A 14123-nucleotide genomic window follows, 5' to 3' on the forward strand; every position below is an offset into this window, starting at 1 on the left:
CTTTTAAAACCTTCCCAAACCATTTTTTTTCCCTTCTCAGACAGTTGTGTGTAGATTATATTATGTTTTTTGTATGAACAGTGAATATTATTGAATTATAGTGCTTGATTAGTTATTGGAAAAAGTACATTATTCTTTTTGATTCGATGTACAGCCATAATGGGTCTGGTTTGTGTATATCATTGTGATGACCAAAATCTGTTTGTTCTGGGATAGTAAAAAAAATTAAACGACAAGGTTTGAGGAATATGAAGTAAGGATTTTGAGGTCTATTTTTAATCTTCTTGGACCGCTCTTTGATCTGCTGCGATGATCAAGAGTCAGAAAAACCTCTCTTACAATTATGCAGTCCACTTCTACGATTTGAGTTATGCCTGAATCCTGATGGTATTACTATATTTCCAAAAAGTTGTCTCGTTGTATTTCTTTATTCATTACATATATTCCAGGCGCATTTTGTTATGTACACTCCCAAATGAACGCCGTTTCTTTACTCAATAAATTCTTGCCAGGGCCTCTGTATCAGTTGCTGCTGCTGTTGTTACTTCCAGCTACAGCAGCCTAGATCTCTGCAGTACCTTATCTTGCATGCATTATGCATGATCTTCCAAGTCTCTGCAAGGTCGCCAGAACAGCATCAGACACACTGGTGAAGTATGCACTATTCAGGTAACCATCAAAATAATTTTGCTACCTTATTCTTTGTGTTCTATCACATTACTCAAACAGAGAAAGGGCATCCATGCAAGCATGCTTAGGCTTCGGCCCCATGCACGATGAACTTTCAGTAGGCCATTCAAAACCGCGGGATACCTTTACTTACTAATATAATCAAAAGTTTCCATCTTTTAATGATTGATTAGAATTGCAGAATAATTGATTGGTGACCAAAAAAGCTGAGTTATTAACACCCGCATGCAACTCCAACTCGGATTCATGAATGCCCCACTTGGCTTTAACATTCCCTGCATCAAGAACCTATTTTCTCCTCCGAGACTGCATAGATAAAAGCAAGGGAAAGTAGCAAAACAGTATTCTTTTCAGCTTTAACAGGAGACAGCTTTGACCCTTAAAGACAACTTTAGCATTGAACCCACTGACCGAATTCCAGGCTTCTTTAATCACATGCCTACAGATGGGAATGTTGCAACATGCCCTTCACCAACCATTTGGTTCTTCTTCACTTTGATAAGGACCCTACCACGGATGGAAAGGGTCCTCCTCTGGTGCTGTAGGCTGCTACTAGGCGTGGTTATTTATGTGATTTGTCATAATGCTGCACCTGCACCCTTCCCTCCCGGACAATTGCCTTTCTTTTTCTTAGCAGCGCTTTCTCCGTCGCACCAGTCATTTTCCATGATGTCGATGTCATCAATGGGGACTCTCCTTGAGGTTCTCCACTGTCTCCTCTTTTCCATCCTCCGCCTTAGTGGAAGCAAGGAGAGTAGACAGGGGAACAAGAACTTTAGGATAATGAATCCGTCGTTGTTTATTTATTTAACATCTTTCCTCAAGACAAGCAGGAAGGAAGAAGATTAGGACGGATGGCTGGGGTTTGGATGTTGACCCTTCAACGAGTCAGGAAAAGATACAAAGAGAGAGAGAGAGTCAGGAAAAGATAGAGACAAAGGAAGATGGCAAGAAAATAGTAAAGGTAACATAAAATAAAATAAAACTCGTGGCTCGGCAGGAGTGACACAGGGGAGGAGGAGGAGGAGGAGGAGGAGGGAGAGACTTTAATGGCGACTTTAATCGAAGAGTTGGAGCCCCTCGGTAAAGTGGATTTCTTCATGTGAGCTTGCTTGCGCTGCAGCAGCTCTCTATCTCTGTGCTTACGCAACTGTGGTGTTGTGTACTGCCCTGGTTGCTCTCGTTCGCCAGCTACCAAATAGGGATCCTTTGCTACTTTACCTTTATGTTATCTGAACTGTTATGTAGGGGATCTTGCTTGGATTTGGCTTGGATTTTGTGCTTCTCTGGTGAAAGACAAGCACCACACATAATTGACGATATTATGAACAGTGACAGAGACCTTGGGCTTTCCCTCTTTTCAATTTACATCAGTATAGTTTGTGTAACATGGACTACGAAGATTCTTTATGAAAAAACACGGAGACGGAGTAGGTAAATAAGATGCCTAAAGAGTTCCACTAACTTAGTAGCTGTAGTCTTTATTCAGTCTAATAACAGCTCTTCTCAATTGACAGCTTATTTATTTACTATTTTCACTTTATTTTGAGTTTAAAGTGATCTTAGTGACACCGTCTGACATTAACTTTAACATTGAACTAAGTTTAATTGAAAATTTTATCAACCTAAGCATCATTGAAAGTTTTCGTTTTGACTCCTTTCCCGAAATCTCCTTGAAAATTTCCAAGGACAATGTATGATTGGCTGAATGAGTATCTTGGCATTCCTTTTATGCTAAGCTATACTATGTAGTTGCTCATATCAAAATGTTGCATTTTTGTTGTGTGTTCTTTATGTCCTCTGTTTACTCCATGTCCTTTGCTGAGTACTGGAGGATCCGCATTAGCAACTTTTCTATAAAACTTATTCACGGCAGCAAATTCTGCTAATCTTTTGAATAGCCTTATCAAGTACCAGACATATGACTTGTCAAGTAGTTTGCTTAGTGTGGTCAAGTTGCCACAATGACAAAGGTGATCACCTTTTTTTTCCAGAATCACATTAACAACTTTTCTATAAAACTTATTCATTGCAGCAAATTTTGCTGATCTTTTGAATAGCCTTATCAAGTGCCAGACATACGACTTGTCAAGTAGTTTGCTTAGTGTGCATGTCAAGTTGCCACAATGACAAAGGTGATCATCATTTGTTTCATATAAAAGAGGCATTACATTCATTTTCCATGGTCCGGTCGGAAGACATGTCTTCATTTCATGCTCTTAGTTTCTTCGTCTTGTTCTTTCTGCTAAACTCAGTTGTTTCACTTGAGTTACATTATTTCTTCTCTTGTTAATCTTACCAACTGTATCTATTCCCATTACCTTATCTATGGAAGATAAAGGACTTGTGCCTCAGGTCATCGTTCTTTCTATTATTCGAAATGAAAAAAAATGGATATCGGTCTTTCTTTCTTTCTTTATTATTTTGCAGACAGAATGCTAAAGAATGTTGTACCACCCTAAAGTGAATGCTAGAAGACTCTCAGTACCAATTGCGATAACATCAATATCTGTCCGTGCTAAACACCTTCGACCGCCATGTCATCGCCGGGCCCGTATTCACCGTGATTTACTCCCTCTCATACTCGTGGGGCAGGGGTGAGGGGGCCGCTGGGCGGCGGGACCCGCCTTTTTGCAACATAGAAGACTCTCAGTACCCCACTGGTTTACGCATGCACTGGAACAGTGCCAAAAGTTGACGTACCTAATACTTTAACAAAGTGAAAGAGAGCCTTTTATAGATCAAAACTTGAATTTATGAACTGGTTTTAGTATTAAATTATTTACAAGAAATATTTAGCAAGGGCCAAATCCATGGATTCACATTAATTTGTGGAAGGTATTTAACTTGTGTAGGGTAGCATGAGAATAAAAAGGACACAATGTTGCTTTAATTTAATGGGATCAAGTGCTTTAAAAAATACTTTAGGTAAAGGTGATAGAATGAAAAATAAATTGTAATTTTTTAAAAAAGAATAATTGTGATTTTATTGTCGGGAAGATCAATGGATAATGAAACAAATAAAAGAAAATATATAGACAAGAAGAGTAGTAGAGAAAGCAGAAATATTTGCAAATAATTGTTTATTGACTTAGTCTTTAGATAGTTATTTACTGTGCTAATGTGATGAAGGATACAAATAAATGATAGTTTAGTTACTAATATTAGAGCGATTGAGAGTGCAGTAAATGTTTTTTTTCTTATAACTGCAATTTATTTGTTCTAATTCTATTTTTAATTAAGACCACATGAATTAACTAGTTTTAAATAATAATATTATGTTAATTAATTAGAGTATAAATATAATTTTAAATATGTTGAAACAGTAAGAAAAGAAGTCATAATTAGTTGAGATGAATGGATAGCAAATTATTGCAATGAGTTTTAGATATGTTGAATCAATTATCAAATTCACGTAGAAATTGATAAATGGTAGAAATAGAAAGATATTTCTAAAGGCTTGCGTGCTCCTTAAGTTGAAAGAACTGGTTTCTTTCTTTTTAAAATAGTGTGCTATAACCAGCCATGCGTTATGGGTCAAAGTGTTCGACAATTAAAAAATAAGACAGAAAATTTTCTTAGAGAAGAGATCGTTAGGAATTTTCTTTAAAATTTTGTAAAAATGGTAAAATAAGAAATGCTATCTGTAAGCATCTGTCTATTTCAGACTAATAAAATGATACATCAAGATACAAATTTGTTCAAAGATGACTAATGAAAGTGAATACGGTAGTTGAGAACGTGGCTTTGTTATTGACTGGATGAAGATTCCGTGTTGGCTTTTAACATAGGGAGTGTTAGTATCAGGTCCGACGCTTGAGTCAGTACTTGGCTCGGGAGGAGAGAATAGTAGAAGTAAACAGTAGCAATGAGCGCATAGAATAATCGAGCATCGCATACCTCTGCTTGTAGATAGAGATCCTTTTATACTTCAATGTAGCGCATGTGCACATGTCCCAAAGCATGTGCCCGTTTTCCAAAGCCTCCCTAAGAAAAGACAAATCGAAAAGTGTCCCTGACATCTTTTTTTTAAGTGAGCACACAAATCTTTGTGATGTGACATACTGAAAGTTTCCAAAGTACGATTTACCTGCAAGACATGTTCTGTTCTTTCAGGCACAGACGTTCAAAAGAGTACGATATGATATGTATGTGGGTTATGCTGTGGGCTGACTGGTCGCCACTCGGTTGGGATATCGTCAACTCGGCCGTATAGAATGCAGCTACTGACCTGTTATTCCCTCAGCTTATATATTGTCGGAGAGGTGCACTGTGTCTGATCGGACCAGATCGTCCGATTGGCAAAGACGGTGGGCCCAGTAACTTAGTGTTTGTCTCTTGACTTCATCTACAAGGTACCGAGGACCGCCGATCAGATGGTCTGGTTGGCCCTTCGCGTTCGACCGACTCCGCGCTCCCACTCAGCCAAACACTGTCTAGTCCGTAGTCTTTGGGTCCATCTGACTCAGTGATTTTAACCATTTGACTTTGACCTCCACGTTAACTAGTCTTCATTGCTTTGACCTATTTTTTGGGGTAATCTTTATTACCGTATAGAAAGAGTTTTAATTTCTTGGATTTGTGGTATGAAGAAGTGAGATTGATTAAATGGCCAGCTGTATAGATTGACAAAGTTTCATGGAGTGTCGTTCATTTGTTGTTTGCCTCTTGGAACAAAATATTATATTTTTGTGTGAATGGTCGTCCTTTGAGTTAGAGTGTTGAACTTGTGACACAATTTGGTGTTGCATTTAATTTGTGGATAGAGATCATATTTGGAGTCTTTTGTCAAAGGCATGCCAAAAGGTTATGCCTTGTATCTTTTTCTAAATTAAAGGGCATGACAAAAGAGAAGCATAAATATTCCTTTGTGAGGCAAGGATGAATATATATATACATGTATAGAATCACAGTATCACCAATGTGTCTACAAATACTTTCTAATTTAGTTGTTGTTTTGGTATATGAAACGATAAGTGTGGAAGGTAATGTATGCATTTAAATATTCATATTCCAATAGACTGTCCATTTTTATTATTATTATTATTTAGCTAGCATTCATATCCAGTCTTTCGAGCCAACTAATCTCGGAGATGATTGGTCCAGTTCCAATAAAAGTTTTCATCGGTCATCACGATAAATCTTAAAGTACTCGTAACGAGCAGCCTAATAGTCTAACATTTTAGATTTATTATTCCACTAGAGGAGAATGTCCTACAGTATGCTGTAGTTAGAAATAAAATCATGAATACTTATGAGACTACATGAACACCATATTGCTGCACCATGCCCCAGGGGCATAGACTATCCATTATGTTCACGTAGCTGTTTGCCAACTTTGCATGAGACTTAGTATACTTGATGGTTTGAATTGATACTTGTCCCCCGGCCCCATTGATCTGTAATTCTTCCTAGCTAGAATCTATCTTTATTCTTTGTTCGCCTAATATACCCTTAAGCTTTATTAAGCAAAATTATTTTCACAGAATTAAAATGCATATCATCTTGTTTTAAACCTGCAATTATCACTACAATTAACAAAAGTATATTGCTACTTCCAATTCATCTGTTAGAATGCCACATTTTTCCATAGTAAATCATACTGAGTTAAACATCAACTTTACACTCCAGAAAGTAATTGACCTCAGTTTGCTGAACTCGTTGGTGTGCTATCTATTGTATTCTAGATGGGAAATACATATGAAATACATTATTAGTTGAGCTAGCTGGTGAGGTGACGCTGGAATAATCTGAATGCAATTGTGATGTTCATTATATGTAAGGAATAATCAGAATGCAATTCACGCTGGAATAATCTACTTGCATTCTATTGATGGGATGCTCCAGAATGAAGGCGTGTTTTGTTTTAGCTGCCATAGCTTTTCATTATTTTCTGTCCTTGTTAATATATAATCTGTAGCTTATTTACGATTTCCTGCTCCCTAAGCGGAGGCACTTTCCATCTCTCTGCAAATACACACTTGCTGAGAGATGAGTACAAATTCATGTAGACACTAGTGTTTTTACAGCAAGAATGCAGGATTATCGGTAACAGTACGCAAACGGACTTGTGGGTGGAGTTCATTCCCTATGGTTTGCTTCCGTAGATTTTTTAGGTCAATTTTTAACCGGTGTAAAATATCTCATTGGTGGCTGACCTTTCCCTATAAAGAGTTATTGTACTAGGGCAAAATGTTCGTATGATTTATTTATTTGTATCTAATCGGGGGCTGGTAATACTGAACCACTTGGGATGAGTGTTATTCTCTTTTGCTCCAATAACCAAGGTCATCGATATTACTTTTTGCTCTAATAATTATAATAATTAGGGGCGTAGTTGCTCCAATAGGTCTTGAGATTAATTTTTAACGGGTATAAAATATCTTGTTGGATGTTAAAAATTTTCTATACAAAGAGTTGTTGTGTTATGATAAAATATTCTCTATGATTTATCTGTTTATATTTTACTATGGAATCGATGATACTAAATCACTTTGGACGTCTAAGATGAAAAATACCACTGCAATAACAAGAAAGAAGACGGGTAGAATGATACATGGTTGTGGATGCTTGTAAGTTTGGACATCTCTTCATTCCCACCTCACATCACCTTATTGCCTTTATGCTCTTTGCGAAATCATTCCTCATTGAAATTGTCCCTTAATTTGAAGCATAGGTGATTATGCATGCATTATCGAATCTGCTATAACACAAAGAATCTGTCTTATATATTCTCTAGCCTATACAAAATCGACCATGGAATGATGTTTGTAGGACCGTCATAAGTAAAACAAGCACTTTATCATTTGATTCGAGCTAAGCTTTACTAGAAGGTGGAGGGCCATCAAACAATAATTTTGCCAGAAATTCATAGTCTTCACTGGTCCACCTATATGATTCAAATCAATTTAAAGGTGTTTAAAAAACTTTATAAAAGAAAAAGAGGTCGAGCTGTTTTTTTTCCATTTTTAGAATCGGATTTGATTAAATCTGAATATGCAGGGTTTCAAAATTTTTTTTTTTTTTTTTTAATTCCTCTCTTATCTTATACAATAACTCTCTTCTCTTTCTATAAACCAACACCACTTTATAGAAACCATTGATGCTAGCACCACCAAATTAATGTCATCCACTTAGAAATCAACACTACCTTAGTACTTGCTTCTACAAACAAGCATCAAGGTGGATGTTAGATACCAGCACCAAATGGTGTTGGTTTGTAGAAATCAACACTACTTGGTGTTCGTTTCTACAAACCAGCACAACTTGGTGCTGGTCTTAGATTAGCACGAACATTGAAGTTAGTCTTTAAAGATCAATTTTTACAAATCAGTATTAAAGTGGTGTTGGTTTGTAAAAACCAACATCACGATGGATGGTGTTGATTTGGTTGTGTAGATGGTACTGATTTTTACAAACCAGCAACACTTTGTATGCAATCAAAAAAGATGAATATAGTTAAAGTGGTAAGTAAGTGGTTGTTTGTCACATAAAATCTTGGGGTCGAATCTTAAAACTGATAGGGCATAAATCCTTACACCTCATATAACTCAACTCTCCTCTCCTCTCCTCTCCTCACTTACCTCTCTAGTTAAAGAAATTTTCTTCCTTCATATTGATACTAAGCTAGAAGCCAACATTTCATCTTTTATCATAAAAGAGATGGAAGAGAATTGTTGAATTCAGATTTTAATCGTGCGACGTGTCCATGCCCGATGTTCTCTTGATCACTCGCAGAGTATTCTTGGATACGAACAAATAGAGAACCAATATTTAATAAAATCTCCTGCATTATAGTACAGAAAGTACTGTTGCGAAGTGACTACTTGCACAGTCGTCGTTTCTGTCAACTCTATCTCATGGTCTGTTCACTGAAACCAGCAGCCTTGTTTGGTTGTCTCACCACCACCTAGCTTGATATTTGATAGCTGGCGCGAGATATTAGACTAGGAAAGAGCGCATCTCTTTCGAAATGCCAACCTCACCATATATCTTCAGCTCTTTGAAAGGGCTTCAACAAAGCTTTCGATAAGGGCAAGAGATCAGAACGTTTGTTGTGCAAAGCTTCTCAGCTTTTTTTTTTCATTCTATGTTTTTTTTGGTTAGCTCCTATGATTTTGTTTGCCCTATGCTACAGCATTAATTCTTTTAGCTTCATTTTAGGGAGTATTCCTGGAGTTTCTAGTAGTGCTGATTAGGAACATGAAATCCATGAACGACAACTGGCTGGGCTTCTCCCTTTCCTCTCCCATGAACACGGATGCATCTTCCAATCCACACCATTGCCAAGATCATATAAATCATCATCACCACCAAACTCTACCCTCATTTGCCACTACGACTGCAGTGCCATGCAGCATCTTCCATTTTCCACAGGCCACCAACTCCGGTATTTGCTACGGCATGGAAGGCGCTGATAATGAAGCAATACTTTACCCTCAGTTATCTGTCATGCCGTTGAAGTCCGATGGATCACTCTGCATCATGGAAGCTGTCAGCAGATCGCAGCAGCAAGGTTAGCTGCTTGGCTCTTCCATTTCAAACATGTTCCTCATTGCAATTGTTCTGATGCACATTTCGATACTGCAGTTGTAGGAATGGTGCAATCTCCGTCGCCTATATTAGAAGACTTCCTTGGCGGTGCACCACACATGGGAATCCATCACCAGTACGTGAACGACGATAGCACGGCAGCAATGGCTTTAAGCTTGGACTACAGCAAAGAATCTGATAGCCAAGCCAACAGAAACCATTCCCTGGGCCTTCTCCAAAGGCAACATCAATTGTATTTCCAACCATTGCATGAAGGGTTATGCCATGAGATGTATGATGTCGCAATGGAGGAAGGATCAACCAATGGCGAAGGAATTTCCAGCCTAAAGTCTTGGGTGAATAGGCACTACAATGGCGGCAACAATGGGTATTGCGAGGAAACTGCTCTTGGATCTGACCCTGTCGGAGCAATTGGGTATGGGAATCTGCAGCCCTTGAGCTTGTCCATGAGTCCTGGGTCCCAGTCCAGCTGTGTCACAGCTCCTCTGCAGAGCTCTGCTGCGACTGAATGCATGGCTTTGAATGCGCCAAAAAAGAGAGGTGCTGGCAAAGTGGCCTACAAGCAGCCTGTTCATAGAAAATCTATTGACACATTCGGCCAGAGGACCTCTCAGTATAGAGGTGTTACGAGGTCAGTTTTCATTATTTTTTTTTTTCCAATTACTATATATTGTTATACATTTATGTGAGCATCTTTATTGCACTAGTTTGTTTATTTCTGCATGTATTTCTCATGCATTAATCCAATATATGAGTAGAACAAGATCAGTTTGCACGTTACAGTATGAGTTTGAACATTTTCAATGCCTGTGGTCAGTGTGGTTCTTTCAAAATATTAAAAATACATTCACTAAGATTATTTGTTGTTAATTTAATTATGATGCATTCAGATCTTATATATTGCTTCCTTTTTCTGGATTACTATATATTTTCAGCTAGCTATTATGTGAATCAATCAAAATATTTATGTATTGGTGTTCTTATCGGAATCCTTGATGATTCCACCAGTTTATCTCATGTGATACATGCTTCAGGCATCGGTGGACCGGTAGATATGAAGCACATCTTTGGGATAACAGTTGTAAGCAGGAAGGTCAAACGAGGAAAGGGCGGCAAGGTGAGTTGAAAAATGAGCTGAAGTGTTTGCTGGGAATACTCTTTCATTGTCATATTAACGCACTTAATTACTTGTTCAGTTTCATATTCAACATTTGAGTAAACCCTTCTAACTACAAATTGTAATCTTGTTAATTTGTTATGTTATTCCTTTTGCCGGGTCTCGTAAATGAATACGCTTTTTCTGCAGTTTATCTCGGTACGCTTGCTTTGCACTCAAAAACTCATCTTCATTTCTTCTGTTTCAATATTCGTTTATCTTTGTCATTTCGGCCTCTCAGGGGGTTATGATATAGAGGAAAAAGCTGCTAGGGCATATGATCTTGCGGCATTGAAGTATTGGGGACTATCAACACATATTAACTTTCCAGTATTCACTGATCGGTTTAAATTTTCTTTAGCTTTGCAACATTAATTAATCTGCTACTAGATTTTTCTCTTGGCTGGATATCGTGCAGTTGGAGAATTATCAAGAAGAGCTTGAAGAAATGAAGAATATGACCAGGCAAGAGTATGTTGCACACTTAAGAAGGTAAATCTCATTTTTATCCATTCACTACTCGTTTTTAGCTGGTATTTCCAGAACATTACTTTGCCTCAACTTATTTACAGGAGAAGCAGTGGGTTTTCTCGAGGGGCTTCAATGTACCGCGGAGTCACCAGGTTGCTTCAACTCAGAGTGATCTACTGCCATAAACCCTTACTACCTTCACATTCTGTTTGCTGATTAATTTGATATTTCTTCACAGGCATCACCAGCATGGACGGTGGCAAGCTCGAATTGGTAGGGTCGCTGGAAACAAAGATCTCTACCTTGGGACCTTCAGTATGTTTCTTTTCCATTATTTCCTGTCGAATTTTCTTGTTTTACATTGAAAGTCAATTATGCCTACGATATGCTAATACCACGTCATTTGATCACTCGGATGTTCTTTGATATAATGAAGCCTAACTAGGAAAGACAACGAGCGTATGCTTAATTTTCAAAGGGAAATGGACTTTCAGGCACGCAGGAAGAAGCAGCCGAAGCGTACGACATAGCTGCGATTAAATTTCGAGGCGTAAATGCAGTGCCCAACTTCGACATAACAAGGTACGATGTGGAAAAGATACTGGAGAGCACTACCTTGTTATCGGCGGAGCATGCCAGGAGAAATAAAGCGATCGATGCAGAAAGAGAAGAACCTACTAGTTCTGAAGGCAACAACTCGAGAGACGTCTTCGTAGTGAACGACACCAGCACCACCGCTTCAGGTTGGAAGATGGACTTCCATTCAGTTCACCCGGCACAGGACTCCAAACCGGTCGTTGAAAATTTAAGCTCACCCCGAGCTGTGGATGATTTGGAGAATCTGGGAAGTAGCAACCACCAACACGCAGAGACAGCAGCAATGGCGACGACTGAAGGGGCTCCTGACAGAACTGGCTTCTCGTTGACGTACATCACTAAGGTTGAATGGTTCTACCACTGCTAGTTCTTGGGTTCCATCAGTTTAGCTCAGCTCAGCTCAGCTCAGCTCAGGCCAACAAGCGTTTCCTATGTCTTCTCAGATGCCAGTTTTTTGCTGCCTGGGCAGCTGATGTTTGATTTCCTATTTGTGCAGTTTGTTTTTACTTGTCAGTAGGTCTTTATTTTTCCAGTAGTGGGGCCAATTTTGGGGGAGAAATTTACAGAAATTGTAGGCCTCTTCGAGCAGAATTCTACTGTAAGAAAAAAAACAGTTGGATCTCTGACAACAATGTGCAAAGATTTGACCATCATCTTGACCGTCGTTACCATCATCTGGCTTGCATAAAAAAAAAATGATGAATGCATTGAAGTGCTATGGTTCAAAATTGCATGGAAGCAGGGAAGAGATGATTGAAATAGTGAACAGACAAACATTTTGTTGCCAATGTCTTGGAGTGGCAGTGGGACAGTTGTTGACATTGATTGCATCCTCCTTATCCCTCTTTGGCATTCATGCCAACCTCTGCTCTCGACCTTATTGCTGCCAATGGAGCTCTTAAAACGATATAGATCGTTGATTAGGCGATGACTATTGTGGTAAAACTAGATTCACTTATCTTCCTCCCTCCTCAGTAGTAAACACTAAAGGGAGCCTGAAGCTACGGTTCACCCGTGATGCTGGTGCACGCATGCGGTGCCTTTTTCTAACTTACTGTCTCCTGCTGCTTTATCAGGTCAGGTCAGGTCAGGTCCCATAGAACAAATGGATGCCCCAACTCCAATTCCAATAATCAAACAAGGGATGCAACCAATCATGATCCAAATCCAACATAATTTTAAGCATTTAAATTCATAGATACGAACCGGAATCCAACACGCCATTTGCCTCGAGCCCATGACCATCTTTAAACAAACTCCACGACCACGACCACGAGCTCAAAGATGGTAATTTTTTTCCCCTTCTTTTATCCTCATGCGCTGCTCTCGATCCCCTCGAATCCATTCCATGGCGCCTACACCGGAGCTTCTCCTCGCCGTCCAGCTCGCCGCACTCCTACTCCCTTTCCCGCGGTGGGCCTCGGCGGACCCCGATGACGAGGCCTGCCTCTCCAACCTCCGGCGGTCGCTGACGGACCCCAGCAACAGCCTCCGGAACTGGAGCCGCGCTGCCTTCGCCGCCCCCTGCGACGGTTTCACCTCCCACCTCGAGGGCGTCACCTGCAACAACGGCCGCGTCTACAAGCTCACCCTCGCCGGACTCGCCCTCGGCGGCGCCGTCTCACCATTCGTCTCCAACTGCACCAACCTCCAGTGGCTGGACCTCTCCTCCAACCAGCTTGGGGGCGGTATCCCGCCGGAGATCTCCGCCCTCCTTAACCTCGCCGTTCTCAACCTCTCCGTCAACCGCCTCACAGGGCCCATTCCCCCCGAGCTCGCCCTCTGCTTCTATCTCAACGTCGTTGACCTCCACTCCAACCAGCTGTCCGGCGACATCCCCGACGGGCTCGGGCTCCTCGTCCGCCTCTCCGCCTTCGACGTCTCCTACAACCACCTCGAGGGGCCCATCCCGCCGTCGCTTGCGAATCGGACCGGGACTCTGCCGCGGTTCAACGCCAGTTCCTTCGCCGGCAACAAGGGGCTCTACGGCTACCCGCTGCCACCGGCTAAAGGGAGGGGGATTTCGGTGATCGCCATTGTCGGGATTGGACTCGGCAGCGGCCTCATCAGTTTGGTCCTCAGCTTCACCATCGTCTGCGTCTGGCTCAGGCTGAGGAAGCAGCCGTCCGTGGACGGCGAATAGGGAAGAAATCCGTGTCTTCTTCTTCTTCTTCATTTGGATCTGTTTCGCCATTAAAATCCCATATCTTGAGCTCATCTTATGATTCTTCGATCAGTAAAATTAGCTCTTTCTTGGTTCTCTTTTCCTATTAGAATGCCTGAAAAAAAAATTGCAACTTTGTTCTGGCAAATTTACCAAACGTTCATAAAGAAATTAATCAAATCATGGACTCTGTTTGTAGCCTTTTACACAACAAAATGATAGCGAGGACAAAGCACAGCGAAGTAGTTCATCACCTTTAAAGCTGGAACATGAATTATGGTTTCTGGTGATTGATTGTTGACTGAAGAAAAAATGAGTGGCCAACACTAAGACGGGCCCTTTCTTGTCGTCAAACAGTCAATGGCCAAAAAGTCAAACATGGGTTTGAATAGAGCTCCAAAGTGTGTTGCCCTTCATTTCCCAATGAACAAATAACACTTGTGGTGGAGTAGTGCGTGCCTTCCTCAATCTCACTGCACTAGGTGTTGTTAC

At 40.3% G+C, this 14123-nt stretch overlaps 2 protein-coding genes across 3 annotated transcripts; both read left to right on the forward strand.

Moving 5' to 3' along the window:
• The first annotated feature begins 561 nt into the window (after positions 1 to 561).
• Positions 562 to 12120, forward strand: LOC122047336 (AP2-like ethylene-responsive transcription factor ANT). 2 transcript variants are annotated; one of them, XM_042608533.1, is made up of 10 exons: positions 562 to 669; positions 8854 to 9205; positions 9280 to 9874; positions 10278 to 10360; positions 10550 to 10558; positions 10641 to 10729; positions 10818 to 10891; positions 10972 to 11022; positions 11109 to 11185; positions 11365 to 12120. In XM_042608533.1, exons 2-10 carry the CDS (start codon positions 8893 to 8895, stop codon positions 11832 to 11834), a joined length of 1761 nt encoding a protein of 586 aa, XP_042464467.1. In that variant the 5' UTR covers positions 562 to 669; positions 8854 to 8892; the 3' UTR covers positions 11835 to 12120. The 2 variants fall into 2 exon arrangements, with proteins under 2 accessions (XP_042464467.1, XP_042464466.1); XM_042608532.1 differs by lacking the exon at positions 562 to 669 and adding an exon at positions 8579 to 8739.
• Positions 12121 to 12649: 529 nt separating this feature from the next.
• On the forward strand, positions 12650 to 13805 carry LOC122047338 (receptor-like protein 44). The gene has a single exon (XM_042608538.1). The coding sequence runs from the start codon at positions 12783 to 12785 to the stop codon at positions 13608 to 13610; it is 828 nt and encodes a 275-aa protein (XP_042464472.1). The 5' UTR covers positions 12650 to 12782; the 3' UTR covers positions 13611 to 13805.
• Positions 13806 to 14123: the final 318 nt, after the last annotated feature.

The sequence above is a fragment of the Zingiber officinale genome, chromosome 2B (assembly GCF_018446385.1).
Source record: "Zingiber officinale cultivar Zhangliang chromosome 2B, Zo_v1.1, whole genome shotgun sequence".
NCBI classification, from domain to species: domain Eukaryota; kingdom Viridiplantae; phylum Streptophyta; class Magnoliopsida; order Zingiberales; family Zingiberaceae; genus Zingiber; species Zingiber officinale.